Genomic DNA, 15,409 nt, shown 5'->3' with positions numbered 1-15,409 from the left:
GATTAAGCCAACAGGATGATTCCAAAGGCATGGAATTAATTGTATGGTAAGATCATTGCTAGTGTTCTGACATATTACACTTGGTAAAGACTGGTGTAGTTATGAATAAAAAGCTGTTGTGTATGGCATACATTAACATTTTCAAAATCATCCTGTTTTCTAAAAAAAATTAATGGATTAAATATACGACAGTCAATGACAAATAAGGTATTCCATTTGATTTACTTTTTGTCATTCCTAAACTCAGAAGCTCCCACACTCAGGTTGCAATTAACTTCCTTGAAAATACTCATCGGTGTTTCAAGAAGTTTCATAGCATCTTGTCATAAATCAGCATCATGCATCTGAATTAAAATCTGAATGTAAATTAGAAACATTTTTTATATTAATGATCGTGAGGCTAAACACACGTTCAGAACTGATTAAACATTACTGTCTTACATTGACTGAGTTGCAAGAGAAATGCATCTTCAGACTAAGTTTATACAGGAACTTTTGTCTCCAGTATGGAAGCTTTGGAGCTCTGAAATGCATTGCTACTTCTGTAATTATATTAACAAAAGTTCTATCATCAATTTGCTAATGCTATGAAGTTCTACTGGTAGCATAATTTCAGTTGAAGTTGGTATCTAGAAATTAATTTAAAGTGGTTTAAAAAGTGGTCACAAGGTAGCTGTGACAAAGCAGCTTGCAGCTTTTAACCTCAAACATAAATTGTATTTTAAAAATACAACATTTCTTTTGACATGGCTGGTGATGGTAGTGTGGGCTTTTCCTTGGATGATTAGTTTTGTAAAGTGTGTAATTTAAATGTGGAATTTGTCCTCCTTGTATATTACAACTAAAATGCAGAAAGCAGCCCTCTCCCAGAGTTAAGTTAAGACTACTAGCTTTTAGCTTAGGAATTTAATCTGAATTATCCAATTCTTTTGAATACTGTCAAGTGGTTTCTGGATAGATCATAGAAACCTCAGTAAAATGAGCTTTTGCATACTGGCAGTGAACAATAAGGCTTTAAATGGAAACAAATTCCCAATAGTTACTGACTGCAGTCCCTTCCCTCTGTCGTAGCGCTGTAGTGTCTTGCAGACTAAGTACATCCTGCAATTAAGCTAGCTATTTTATTCTCCCTCATTCTTCACCATTTCAGAGCACTCCATCAGCAGCACTTCTTCTGTCACTGTACTGAAACTACCTTTTTCTTGGCTGAGGACTTATTAGTGTTCTCCATCTTTTCCTCATAAAACATGGAACCCTGTCTATACAGCTCAGCTGTTCTGCCTGTACTTTGTCCTTCCAAGTAAGGAGGTGAGCAGCCAATTAAAGTTTAGGAAGAACATAGTCCAATTCCTCTGGGCTAGACCTGTGCATGTAGCCAGGCCTAAAAAAAGCATTTTACCATAACCAAACAACTTAGATACCAATGAGGTCAAACACACAGTTATTTGCTCAGTCCTTCAGATTTTGCACTTCTCTGTCCGCACAAGGTTCTTGGTAGAGTCAAGGTCTCTGCCACCAGAAGCTTATTGTTACAGTAATACCTGCACATTTTCAAGGACTACCTCCTCAATGCTCTGTAATTCATTGTCCAACAGTTACTGTGTAAGTAAATTAATTATCATGTTTTATATACTTCAAGAGCTTTGCATTTCAAAGAATAGTACTTCTCTTTGCTAAAGTCGCCTAATATGGCTGTATGCTTATTTCCCACAAGCAACAGTAGGAATTACATTCAGGCAATGCAATAACAGTGAATCATCTGATATAATCATGTTTATGTATGTTAAACATAAAAATAATTAGTTTGACAAAGACCACTGCATTCAACAACAAAAAGCATATTCACTAGGGATGAAAGAAAAATTCTTGCAAATTCTAACTGCATTTTCACAGTGTCAAAACTAGTGACAGTTTCACTGGAAAACAGAGGCTGAGCTTCTATTTACAGAAATGGGGGAAAGCATGGGAATATGCAATATAGAACACTTATTCTAATATGCAAGAACTTCTTAAATGCCTACTGTAGCAACACATACACAAAGAAATAACAAAAGTTAACTTATCATAAGGCACCAGTTACAGAAATGTCTTAGCTTTGTTTTTAGCATTAGCATTTGTAGTCAGTAAGTATCCAGGACAACTGACAATCAAATACAGCAGCAAACACATTATTCTCTTGCATATAATTAAGAAGAGAAAAAGTCATTTTAATCACGTGCTGCAAATCCTTGGCCAGTATTAAAACTGATCATTTGATACAGTGCAGCACTTCCTTGAGTGGTGTGTTTGCAATTCATTTCTCTTTTTTTAATGTAAAATTTAAAATGAAGAAACAATCCATACAAGGCAAACTAACTAAAAGCTAGCATTTTTCACCTGAAAACCTCCTTAATCTGGAACTGGCTTCCCTTTAGTATTACCTTTATCTTGGGAGTCTGCATAAATGCCTTAAATATACTAGTGCAAGGCTTGTTATTAATGAGAAGAGAGTAACAGCTTTTACTGATCATTAGGAAAAGTGACTGTGTATTGCACTAACTTAAGTATTTGTTTCACTCTGCTATCATAGATTATTAATTAGAAATAATAGCAGTAATCACTTTTCAGAAATGAGGATGTAGCTACAAAGCCTCCTAACTCCCACTGCACCAGTATTATAATCCAAACAAGTTAAATAAATTGCTTCTATCACAATAAGTAGAAAGAAGAAAAAAAAAAAAAAAAAGAAAACAGAAAATACTGAACGCTATTGCTTTCCTAAGATTTATGAAAGTCGGAGATGAACAAAACTCAAATTCTGCAGGAAGGTTTGGTTTTGATTCGATGTTTTTAATATAACTTTTAAATGTCCTGGGTTTCTCTTCTTCATTTCATTTTATTTAACATTTTGTGTTAGAAAACTTAAATGCTGTGATTCTTGGTAGATACCTGCTACCTGTTTACAAAGCACCACTACATTCTAATGTCTCTGAATGAAGGGAAGTAATAGAAAAGTAATACTAAATAAAGCACAGTACTAGAAGAAAATTATGACAACCAGCAACAACTAAGGACAAAATAGCTTTTACTAAAAAGCATCTAGGTTGTCTGGGTTCACATGGGCAAATTAAAAAAAAAATCTGTTTTTCCAGAACCTCTGATACATCTATTATTTTCTGAGTATCAGAAAAGAAGGGACAAGAAACTGAGTAAACTGCAGGACACTGAAAAGGGATCTCGACTTCTGGCCTTCCATTAGTGTTAGTTTCGGCAAATAGCTGTGCTAGCTGCAGGCAACTCAGGAAATCTTTGTCCTCTGGTAACAAACAGTCCAGAAACAAAAACACACTCATCTTCAGTGTCAGAGATCATGCGAAATTTGTCCTTTTGACAGAGCTTCCCTTCATAAACACTTTCAGAATGGGTTGGCAGCATCAGCAAAATGTTTTCAGCAGGGCAGGAAGGGAAAATGAACATGCAAATTAGGACATTTTTAATAATGTTTGGCCTTCAATAGTTTGTCTTCAGTATTCTAAAAGACACAATATGGAAGGGGTACAAATGCCTAAGAAATTCCTTCTGCCCTCTTCATATCTATGGACCAATGTGAAAAGTACATCAGTCACAATTTCTTAAATCTCATTTTGAGATGGCTAGTAGATAGAAAGTGGTAACTTAGAACCTTATAAAATACCTATCAAACTGTCTGATGCTATAATCTTGTACCATTTCATTTTCTCTGCGTAAGTAAATACTTGGAATAGAATTTCCACAAAAGCTGTAATTCATTCTGATTTATTTCCTTGTAAAAATACCCAAAAAAGCCTGTCACTTTTCCAGCACTAGTAGTAGGTAATACTGCACTGCCAAGTATCTGCAAGTAATATCCACTCTTGTAGTGTTTCAGAGCTCCACTATAAAGTTTCAAATTGCTAAGATACTGGACTTGGAAAATATGTCTTAGTAATCTTTCTTTATAAAGCTTTTTTTCTGCACCATAAATGCACATGCTCTCAACAGACTTTAATCATTTGTGATGTTCAGACTAAATCTAGTAGGTCATTTAGTCAGGTTTTAGATGAGTTTATGAGGGAATATAATGGCAACAAATACAGAATAATGATCTACTCACTATGAAGTAAACATATGTAATATAGGTTATAGGATGCCTTGAGTAATTGCACCACTTGAAGGTCTGCATTGAACAATCCAGAATTGATTGACTTAATCCATAATGATGATTAGAGAATGAACTAGCTACCATTGTAGCTGCTTGCTTGTGAAGTTTCCATCTGTAGCAGGAATGCCTGAGCTGCATGTGAAGCAGTCTTGGGACTGCCCTTATTCATTACCCAATGGATTAAGATAGCTCCAAAGTAGCAGTAGTGCTTCTATGTTGTACATTGCAGTGATGCAAGAGCTGTTTCACACGTAATTCTTCCATCTGTGCCAGAGGGCCAAATTCTGAGACAGAGGTGGTACAGGTGTTTGGGGTCATCATAAGCCAAGACCCTAAGATATTATCAAATGTATTTTTTTTCTTCCTTGTTGCAGTAACTGTGTGGCTCTGAGTTGCGTTTATATGCAAGAGTTTGTAGAAGCAAGGCTTAAATCTGAATTCAAATCCAAGAAACAATGAGTTTTAAAAACCTGCTGTGTTATGTCATATATTGCAGTATACAAAGAGTTTTAAGCAAAATATCTCATTGTGATGATTACAAAAATCTCAATACAATCAATGCACTAAGAATCTCTTTACTTTCTGGCTCCTTCATTAACTGGGATTCTGAATAAACATTTCACATATGAGATTGTACCCTAACTTCCTTACAATCTGGCATCTTTCTTCTTGAAAACATGGTCACAGGAGGGATCAGAGATCAGCAAAGAACTAATACACAGAGAAAAGAGAGATACAGTGCATATTGCCATCCTTTCTAAGCCTTCAGAAGTTCACCACCTCAGCTCCAGGGGGCTAGAGCACTTTTAATTGAGAGAGAAGCATAAATTCCCCTCCAGAGGTGGTGTGTTTTTATACAGTTAGGGATGTAATGCTGCAGTATGTATGTACTTCCCCCTCTGCAGTATAGAACTGCATAGGCCCAGGTGGAAGTACTTTGCTGTAGAGCAGTGCAGACAGATTAGGTGTCACACTTCACTATATGTGGTATCTTTATTAGAGGTCACGGCTTTAATTCTCTCCTAGTACTCTGTAACAATGCGCATAAGAAATCACAGTCAGCCTCTACCACAAACAAGTAGCAGGAGTGCATGCAGCATATGAATCTGCTCTTTCTCCCATTGTTTTTACACCCTTCCCCCAAAAGAAAGCAGTAAAATCTTACAATAACTGTGCCGTGCAATCCAAATAAAACTTGTTCTTTGTCCAAATATAAGCAAATTTTCTGCTTTCTATAGTTACAGAAAGATAAGACCAGTGCATATACTTTAAATGTCTCAAAATGCAAATACCAATGCAGTAAAAGTATATTTGCAGTAAAATGCACATCAATGTTGATCTACAGCACAGAATAAAGCCATCCACTGCCTAACAATCTAAACCTTCCTGAATTATCCCCTTTTCTCTTATAAATACATTGAACTTAAATTTGTAAATATATTATCTATGATTTGTATGCATGTATACATATCTATATATGTGTATAGATATATAAGATACAGATAAATATAAAGTACATAAATATATATCCAAATTAAAATGCAGTGGAACTGTTCATTATAAAAGGAAAATGTATCTGAGCATGAGAAAGAGCTGTACTCTGGTCTAATACAAGACTGAGAAATAAGTTTCCTAGGACTTCAGAATCACCTGAAATGTGACTGTATTTCCTCTGAAGCTCCAAGGTGCACTTTTTCCTCTCCTTCAATAACATAAACATGTAATAGCAGATATAGAACAAAAATATTATTTAAAACTTCAAATAATAATATCCCTTTCCCTTTTCCCTTAGAGAGAAAAAAAATTAGAAAGTGAAAACCATACACAACCTGATGCTCTCCAGGAAAGTGTTTAACTGTTTTACTAGTGGAGATGATATAACAGCCTAATGAGACCATTTCTTACTAGATGTTATAGCCCTGTGTAACACCTTGCCAAATCTTGATGTAAGTTTAACTATTTGTATTTTAGTATAGCAAAACATAGAATAAAGCATAGCTTGATGTGCTGTGCAAAAACACCAGGTAGGAGACAAAGATACAAACCTAATATTAGTCAACCAAGACAACTAATTAAAAATAAATACAATAAGTAATTTTTCTATTCAAAATGGCTTTCTCTTAGTGTTACCCTATTTGCACTAGGAAATCCTAAATGTTTCTAATTCTGAAATAAAGAATATTTCTAATTTGCAAGAACCCATGTACTATCAACCGTCATTTGACATCCAGCAATACTTGTTTCATAATGTTAATTTTAGTGCCAGCATTCAAGATACTGATAAAGTTATAATGTTACTTACGTAAATTATTTGGAGGAGGTCTCGTCTCCATGTTTTCATAATGTTGCACATGCACTACAATGTTTAGATCTCTTTCCATATGATCTGTTGTACAAGGACCTTGAGGTCGCATAACATCAGCAAGAGCCCTGAAAACCAAACAAACCAGAATGAACCTGCAAAATCTGTGAGGCATTACCAATACATTCCAATTTTTGTTTGTTTGTTTGTTTGAGATGCTGTCCGTTGTAATGTCTGCTGGAGAGACCAGCTCCATTCACAGCAAAATCAGGGAATCAGATGCATTGTGAGACTTCGCACCTAAGGCTCTTTTTAGGTTGCCTTAGACAGCATGCTAGCAGTAATACACAGAAACACATTAAGCTCTTTAGTTGTCTTGGCTTTGTAGGAACATAATCTAAGCTTGTTGAGACTTGCAGATTTCTGCTATAGCATGTGCTTAGTAATGTTTCCATCTTGGTTAAGCTCAGCACCTCAGCACCTAGCCCCTGTCTATAGCTTTCACAAACCCGTTAACTTCACACCTAGATTACCAGCAGGGCTTGTCAAAGTAAATTCTCACACATGCCTTTGCACAGAGCATAACACAACACAGTGGTCTTGGCCATTTTCATTCAAAAATGTCACCAAAGTTGAAAGGTCGTATGATTTTCAGGTAGAAACCCAGTAGGCATAGCTCTCTTCATGGTCAGGGCTTTAAGCTTTTCCCATCCAGAAGAGGAGATCAAATATGCCTTTTCTAAGTTCTCTGAGTGTCCTAGTCACTAAGATGGAGCAAAGTTTGTACTGCGGCTTTGAAGCCAGTTCAGAAACAGGATTAAAGTTTTATGCTAGCAAAGAGGGAGCAAGCAAAAGGATTCCTAACAATTAGGCCAGGCCCAACCTGATGTTGGTTGTGGACCTTTCCTGCATTGCTGCAGGCAGTAACTATATCTGAAAGAGACAGAGTCATCCTAGTTTGGTGTATTTTCTAAGAACTAGTTTCACTGTCGAGTGTACTGCTGAGTGCCAGGCATACAGATAAGCACACACACCTGTATTAGCCCTGCAGATCCAGAGTTAGTGACTGAGTTTTAAGCTCTGAAACTCTCAGCATGGCAACAACTAACTTTCTCTGCGATTCTGAGCGATGGAGTTTTACCATTGACTTCTGTAGGAGCAGGATTAGCCCTTAGGTATATGCCATATCTCTACCTGCTGAACTACTGTGCCATACAAAACAATTGGCCCACCTGCAGAAGCTGTTGCCTTAGGCAAAGGAAAGCTATGCTGTGTGTTACCAGTGTCTTCAGAGTTCAGTGCAAATCTTTTCTATTCAGGTCAATGCATCACTGGCTATTATTTGCCTCCTTTCTGTTTTACTAGTTTTAGTTTTTAGACCCCTTGAGTGATTTTTTTTTAAAGGGAATGGATGCATCTTCTGGGCACTTTGCCCAGTTTAGTTTAATTTTCTGCAAAATTACATGTAGTGTCCCAGATACTGCATCAAGGAAGACTAGTTTATAAACTAATAAATAAAAAAAAAAAGCATATTCACTGGTGAAAGCCATAGCAAGTGCAGTCTAGCTCCTCCACTGTATTCCTGTGCCATGATTACTTCTTGATCAAGAAGCACTGTACTTTTAAATATTTAAAAATAGTTTAAGTTACAGACAGAGAGGAATCCACAACTGGATCTTGCTTTCAGATTGCAGGAACATTGCTTTGGTACACAGCTGAATGATACTGATGTTTCACTGTGTTTATGGCTAGGCATTATGTTATTAAAATATTAGTTACAGTTGTGATCAACGTGTTACAGAATATTCTGTTGATACTGTAAAAGGTCAGAAGACAGTAACCAAATGATTAATGGTATCAGAGCAATGCTCCCATTTGAAGCAATGCTTATATAGCAGAAATAGCAGAGCTGGCCTACATAGCAGAATAGTAAGAATTCAATAGATGAGACCTCACAAAGGTATGTAGAAAATGATGCAAAAGGAAAGCATTATATTGCAAAACACAGCTGAAAAAAAGTGGGGACCAAAACCATTAATACTTAGTCAATTTACACAAATATGTCTCTATACAAAGAAAATTATTGACATCAATATTAATTCTAATTCCAGAAGCAGCTGGACACATTTCTGGGAAGGGAAGAAAAGCAAATCAAAGTTCTTGACTACAACGTGGGAGTTGAAAGTGTGAGATCTTGTAATACACAGATTAGCATTTCCCAACTTTGTGAGAGCGGGTTTTCAAAAATGCTTTCCTCATTGCCCTTAATCTGAAGGTAAATATTGTTCACTGTAGACTTTAAATAACACCGCGTACAGTAGCAGATTAACTACTGCCTGTCTGTGAAATTGTCGAGTTTTCTACCATTTTAGGGTGGCTTTTTTTCCAAGGGGTTTTAAGGAATTAACTGTCCGATTCCCGCTATATTAAGAAAAAAGGAACTATTCACCATCAAGTTCTATTTTTAACAGCACAGCAGCTATCTTTATACTTTGTTAGTCAAAGTTGTATAATCTTCTCAGGGCAGAGTAGTTCATATAACAAAGAGCTTGTCCTTATCTTCCACTGATGTCAGGGAGAGTTAAAAATGTGTAGCAGCTTGTATATCACTTAAGTACAAAGGAAATACTGTACCCGCACTTTGTTCTTTTAGGGATTTACCCATATAATGAAATGGATAAAGGGAGGTTTGTGCCCTAGTATGCGACAAAATCCTTGAACAGACGTTTGTTTCAAAAAATTCCACATAGGCCAACAGACTCCTATAATACCTTCATGCATTTGTCTCACCTGAATATCATCATATAGATTTTGTTCATTATCTGAAGGAATTGTTAGTGGGTCCTATTGAAAAATTATATATACCTAGAGGGTCTTTATCTACACCTTTGCTATACTGAATAATTTTGTAAGGAAATGCAAAATACAAGATAACCTTCTAATCAGGTGGTGATATCATTAGGTCCTGTGTATTGATATTGATTGCAGCATTACAAAAGTGGAGAAATGTTACCTACGTAGGAGCTCATGGCCCAGAACTATCAAGTATTACAAAACTTCAGCATTTTTCTTGCCATAGGATTTTTCTCTTTGGATATGTAATGCTACTTTGGGTGTTATAAAGCACGTGGAGCCAGGCATTTCTCTTATGGGTACAAGCTTGAAGAAGCTGAAACACAGGTTATTCCATGAAAGGTCACTTGTCATGTTTTGCCTCCAAAACTGGGTCAAAACCCGTAAGGGAAATAATTTCACACTTAGGATTCAGGATTTTGGCAAGTCAGACTATTTTTGGCCCCAGGTACGTGCCTTTTGAATGATCAACAGAAGACTTCACTCATGAGCTCAGCACGGAAGAAGAGCTCAGATGGTTCACAATATTTGGAAGGCTGTTAACAGTGTCAGAAGCACTGCTTCAGAAAAACAGGAGCTATAGCATCTGAGCATGACTGTAAATATTGTCCTTTCAGTTCTTGGTTTGTTTGCACATTCTCCACAAGGATTAGGGAAGAAGACAAAGGTGTGGTATTGTTTACCGAAAAATATCCCCCTTAAGAGAAGTAAAGCTTTTCCCTTTTCTACTCATTTTCAACCGAGGATTCTCCACTTTAACTGATGGAGCCTGGAAGTCTCATTGATGTAGTCTTTATCAGCAAGAACACGGTGCCCTCATATGCCTAACGGAGCTTCTAGGTCTGCTTCAGGAGACAGATCAATTCTGTCTCCTTTTAGGCACAATACTGCCACATTCATTTGCTTTGCCATATCTGAAAACATACACCATCTTAATCCCTTACTCTCCTAGAAAGCAGGAGGGTGAAGTAAGAGTTACTCTGTTTGGTACTACCATTACTGCTTAGTTCTTGGACACTATAGCTGAAGAGAATATTTATCTCCTTTCAATGTCAAATAACAAATTTAAAAACCAGGAAAATTATATGAACAAAACACTATCATATGATGTCTATAGCGAAATATGCCATGTACAGTTAGTACTGTACTCTCCTCTCCATTTCATCTCCAGATTTACAGTTCCATGCCAACAGTAAGAGTGTTTTATACTGAAAAACACTCATCTAACAAGAAAGAAAATGTGAACAGTGCCACACTTGGCCTTTTTTCTCAAAACAAAAGGAAGTAACAAGCTCTCTAAAAAAGGACACTTTGACTCCTTTTTCCTAAAAGGACTTGCCCAATAAGTACTTTTTTCCTATGGATTGTTTTCACCAAATAAGTTTCCACAATGCTTTTTCATTGTCAAATATTTCAGGAAAATTCAGTGAAATTAATGGAGTTGTCTCGGTTTGTTTTGTTACAACAGTAAACAAAAAATAATGAAAGGCAAGTGTATAGAAACTACACTCACCAAGCCTGTGAAGTTTCCTTTATTAACATTGTACCACTCTTACACACACCAGTGTCTTACTTCAACAGCAGATCCACTGACTGCAAGATGAAATAATGCAAGGAATTAATAAGTGCGGCACAGTTTTGCTTCCTATTTATAAGTCAGTGTTCTCATTCCCATGTGTCAGGTCTCTGTTCATATTTAAAAAAATATTAGTAAATCAAAAATGGGAATATACAATTTACACCAGTAAATTCTGTTCACTTTCTAAAAAATAAATAAGCTCTCATAAAAAAATACCAGTTTATATTACGCATTGTCTTTTTTGATAAGCAGTACCATCCCTTGCATAGGTGAATTTTTTCATAGGAATGAAGAGGATTCAAGTGTTTCATGTAGCCATTGGCTAGGAAGGGGTGAGAAGACAATCTTAACTAAGGAAATAGATGACAAATCAGCCTCTGTGTGTTTCTTGCTGCCAGCAAAAATGGAGTAACACTTGGTACTTTTAGTTTGGCCTACCTAACACTCCCAATACATTATACTTTTGCTTATTAATAAGGTTTAGTACAGGAAAAAAACATAGGAGGTGTTCTTTTTGGGGTTGTTTTTTTGATATTGTAGCGATGACTGTTATAAAATAAGGTGAATAGGAATATGAGCTACATATTTTAATTGTTGATACTATTAACTGTTTAAACAGAAATTATTTATTTCTTAAGCATTGAAGCCTTTTTTTACACAGTTGTGTAAAATGAGCTAGGATGTAACATTTTAGTTAAACACACATTTGAGGACAGAGAGGTTACTTCGATTCTTCACTCAATGAACAGATTTTCAGTTTGCCGAAGGGATTTACAAATCTAATTCCTTTTCAAATTAAGGGTAAGCCCACCCCACAGCTGTAAGAGAGTGTGAGAACTTTTTTTTAAAAAAAAAAAAAAGCTATAGCGCTGCTTTTTCAGAACATGACTAGCTATTATGTGTACTGAGTGGGTGACTGTTTTTCCATGTGATCATGACTTTCCAAGTTTCTATATAATCCTGACTTGAACGTTATCATGGCAAGAAAAGTACAAGATCTCAGACACTGTTAAGTAATCAGAGTAACAGACGACCTTTTTTAAAAACCACTTCAGAAACCTAATCTTTATGCATACATGACTGAAGGATTTCAGAATGATTTTCCAATCCCCTATAACTCTATTTCCATAAACTAAGACAGAATATCGTTTCAGAATACTTCACACCTGTCCTTTAGATAACAAATATTTCTACGAGTAGAAATAGGACTTATTTAATCTATATATAAGCAGGGATGGCTACAACTTCACTCTCTTGTGGGTTTTGTAACTGTTACGAGCCCTGCCTTTTTGCCTGCATGAAGAGACTACAGAAGGAGGCTAATGCAAGGAAGAGCTTTTTCCAAACAAGCTCTGTATTTTAAGAGTGAGATTTTAAAAGGAAATTGGGACCCATATATTCTTTTTCTCAGTTTAGTGAGAAAATGTGAAAATATTCCACATGTCTAAAGGATTATTATACCTTGCTCAACAAAAACCATCTTTGCAGAAGTATCACTGACACATAATGTTGACTAAAATTTCTGCAATGTGCTTTGTTCCTTGGTAGTGAAATCGTATCCATATCAGCCAGTTTATAAATAGCAAATAATTGCTAGTGAACTGGTGATGCATTTGCAGGCGTATTTTTGTGGCTTCCTCTGTTCATTTCAGGATAAGCACTTAATCAAAAAGTCATGCAGAAACTTCAGTAAAAAATAAGGCTTCAGGTGTTGAGTTGATCTCTTGGACTGTCTTTCAAAGGATGGCTCTTCATCTCAGCTTCAAAGATTGTGAACTACACCATTACCAGTCAGGGCAAGAGGAAGCTTTCTGCCACACTGCACGTCCAGTAGAAGGTATCCCTTTAATTGCATTTCATCACTAAAGTTGCCCAATATGCTGGAATCTATTTAGACTCTTTAATGGAGCTGTTTGCCTTTTTTAATGCCTTTCCCCCATCTGCTTTACTTTCATGTGCCTGGGATTAGCATAAAGAATCAGACAGACTGCAAACTTGACAAATGTGTTATGCCTTGATTTTGAACTGCTGTGACAGTCTGGGTTTGGAATGTGTGGTTAAAGCCATTGGGCTCTGTCCTGAGTTGCCAACCTGCCTATCCACCACTAGGCAGCCATATCTGGAGTAGATGGCACACAGCATGCCTAACTCTAGGTGGGGGATATTCTTTTTGATATAACTCAGCCATTACACTGTGGATACAGTGTATAACACACACATATACAGATGAGACAAGGCTTTCATATTCCATTTTTTACCTCTCAACAGTAACTGAAAAAACGTTAACGAATTCTACAATAGCTCTTCCTTCTTGTGTCTCCCTCTTCCCTTCCACCCTGGCTCATTTTCACAGCTTAGAAATTTCACAAATAGCTCACACACTTGCAAGGGTTGGGGGAGTAGGGAAGGTCCTGCCAAAACCGTTTTGCAGCTGGAGAGGAAGGGTGAGATGACATTTGTTTACATCCTTCTGTTGAGAAGTAAAAACATTTTCCAAGCTTTGAGACAGTTGGAAGAGGGAACTTATCAGGCTTTCTATAATTCAGTGCTGCTGGTTTCAGGATTTTTTTGTTTTCCTATTCATGCACAGTATATCAGGGAACACTTGCTGGGTCTTGTTGGGGAGAGGGTCAGACACTGCAGATAAAAATGGACTACTGTCTGTGTGGACTCCACAGTTATTTGTAGTTTTCCTCAATATGCATGTACTTTGATAACCAGAGCTTGGGGAACCACAGGAGCTCTGCTCACCAAAGTTGGTCTCCCTCAGTCGCCTTGCAAGGGAACGCAGCAAACTCCTGCCAGGAGTTGTCTGTTAACAGGAACACATGGGCTCCTCTCTCCTCTTTAGGAGTAGCAAGGGGAGGTAGAGGGGAAGGGGACCCCGCTGCCTGGCACTCAGCCTTACCTGGACATGTGCTCCCGCTGGGGTCTGTGTGCCTTCTCCAGCCCTAGTTTGGTGAAGATGCCCACCAGCACCATGACTGCCACAACCCCACAGATAATGTAGACAATGAGGTTGGTTTTATCCCTGGTAGGGTCATGCAGAGGGTCGTCTATGCGGGAAGGAGGCTTCCCAGTGTTCATCCACAACGGTGTCTCATAGTTTGTGCAGGTGCTTTGATCCAGCCTTGTCTTCTTGAACTTGCAGCAAAACCTGAAGCCACAAGTGCCGCAGCAGAAGATGAACTCCCCGGAGCTGCAGTTAAAGGGGGGGTCCCACTGCCCCATCACGTCAAAGTAGCCCCTGCAGAAGTCCGGGGTGGGAGGTGGCTCAGAGGGGTCTAGCTGTTCCCCAAGGCTGGAGTGGTTTCCTCCCGAGAGTACCACGAAGCTCCCCAGCTGCTGGCCAGCTTTCTCCTGAGCCCGACACACCAGCGTGAGAAGGTCCGCCACCAAGTAGCCGAAGAGCAGCCGAATAAAGCCTTCCATGCTGCCTCCCAGCCCCGGCTCAGCGATGCTGCCGCCGCCGCTCGAGCTGCTGGATGCTGCGCTGCGCCAGGAGCTGAACATAAAGGGGCTCCGTCAGGGGCCGTGCGTCCGCGCAGCCCGCGCTCGCCTTCAGCACCACGGACAGCCCCGGGCGGGCCGGGCCGGGCCGGGGCCGCCGCCCCCGGGCAGTGGCCGCTGCCCGTCGCCGCTCCGCTCCGGAGGAGCGAGCGCGGCACTTGTGGAGCGCGCGGGAGAGGGAGGAGGAGGAGGAGGAGGAGGAGGAGGAGGAGGAGTACCGAGGGGTGGAGGTGGCGGCGGGAGTGCGGGGCACCGCGCGGCGCGGCGGGCTGGGGAGAAAGGGCTCGGCGAGAGGGGCGTGGAGGGGGCCACGAGGCGGGAGGGCTGAGGCGAGCGCGCTGCAGGGGCGGGCAGGAGGAGAGGGCGAGCGAGCAGCCTCCCCGCGCTGCCTGGTGCCAGCGTGCAGCGCCGGGGGCACCCACCTTCCGCTCCCCCGCCGAGCCCGGCGCGGTGTCTCGCACAACTCCCTCAGCCAGCCACGGCGCTCGCCGAGCCCCGCCCGGAGCCGGGCGAGCCCGCGGGAGGCGACGGCTGCCAGGGCAGAGCGCGGCCGGCTGGACGGACCCGCCGCGGCATCCAGCCGGCGGGCAAGCGCTGCCGCGAGGGGGAAATCCGCCTTGGCGGGCAGCGTGCGGGTGGCAGCGAGGGCGAGGCGGCCCGGCGAGCTCAGCCCGTCCTCCGCGGGAGGCTGCGCACCGGCCTGCCACCCCTCCGGCCCCCAGCCCCCCTCTCCGAAGCCCCCCCCCCCGCCCTCCCCGTAGCAGCCCCTCTGAGGGGCTGGCGGCCTCCCCCTCCCGAGCAGCCCCTCTGTGGGGCTCTCCCCCACCCCTCTCAGCCCCGCCGCGGAAGCCGGCTCCCACCTCGCCCCCCTCAGCCCCGCCGCGGGGCAGGCCCCGCTCCCCGCCATCCCTTACATAAGAGACTTCCCGCCCAGGCGGGCGCTCCCCACAGGTGCCTCTCCAAAAGCAAGGGAGCGCCTCCTCGTCCCCTCCGCTCCGCGCGCGCC

The 15,409-nt window shown here is 40.4% G+C and overlaps 1 protein-coding gene and 1 long non-coding RNA gene across 2 annotated transcripts in view; one reads left to right on the top strand and one right to left on the bottom strand.

Moving 5' to 3' along the window:
• LOC119147689 overlaps window positions 1–14,122 on the top strand; it is a 244,074-nt gene extending 229,952 nt beyond the window's left edge. Inside the window, exon 5 of the long non-coding RNA XR_005104115.1 lies at window positions 14,045–14,122. This is a non-coding gene — a long non-coding RNA (uncharacterized LOC119147689). The remainder of the gene's footprint in view (window positions 1–14,044) is intronic.
• SHISA9 (shisa family member 9) overlaps window positions 1–14,571 on the bottom strand; it is a 191,440-nt gene extending 176,869 nt beyond the window's left edge. The window contains exons 1-2 of the mRNA XM_037386977.1: window positions 13,802–14,571; window positions 6,462–6,589 (exon numbers count right to left, since the gene is read on the bottom strand). Coding sequence (XP_037242874.1) covers window positions 6,462–6,589; window positions 13,802–14,406 — 733 coding nt within the window. The 5' untranslated portion in view covers window positions 14,407–14,571. The remainder of the gene's footprint in view (window positions 1–6,461; window positions 6,590–13,801) is intronic.
• Window positions 14,572–15,409: the final 838 nt, after the last annotated feature.

Source organism: Falco rusticolus, chromosome 4 (genome assembly GCF_015220075.1).
Source record: "Falco rusticolus isolate bFalRus1 chromosome 4, bFalRus1.pri, whole genome shotgun sequence".
NCBI lineage: Eukaryota > Metazoa > Chordata > Aves > Falconiformes > Falconidae > Falco > Falco rusticolus.
Note: the sequence above shows the minus strand (reverse complement) of the source record. Positions and strands in the feature narration are given on the sequence as shown.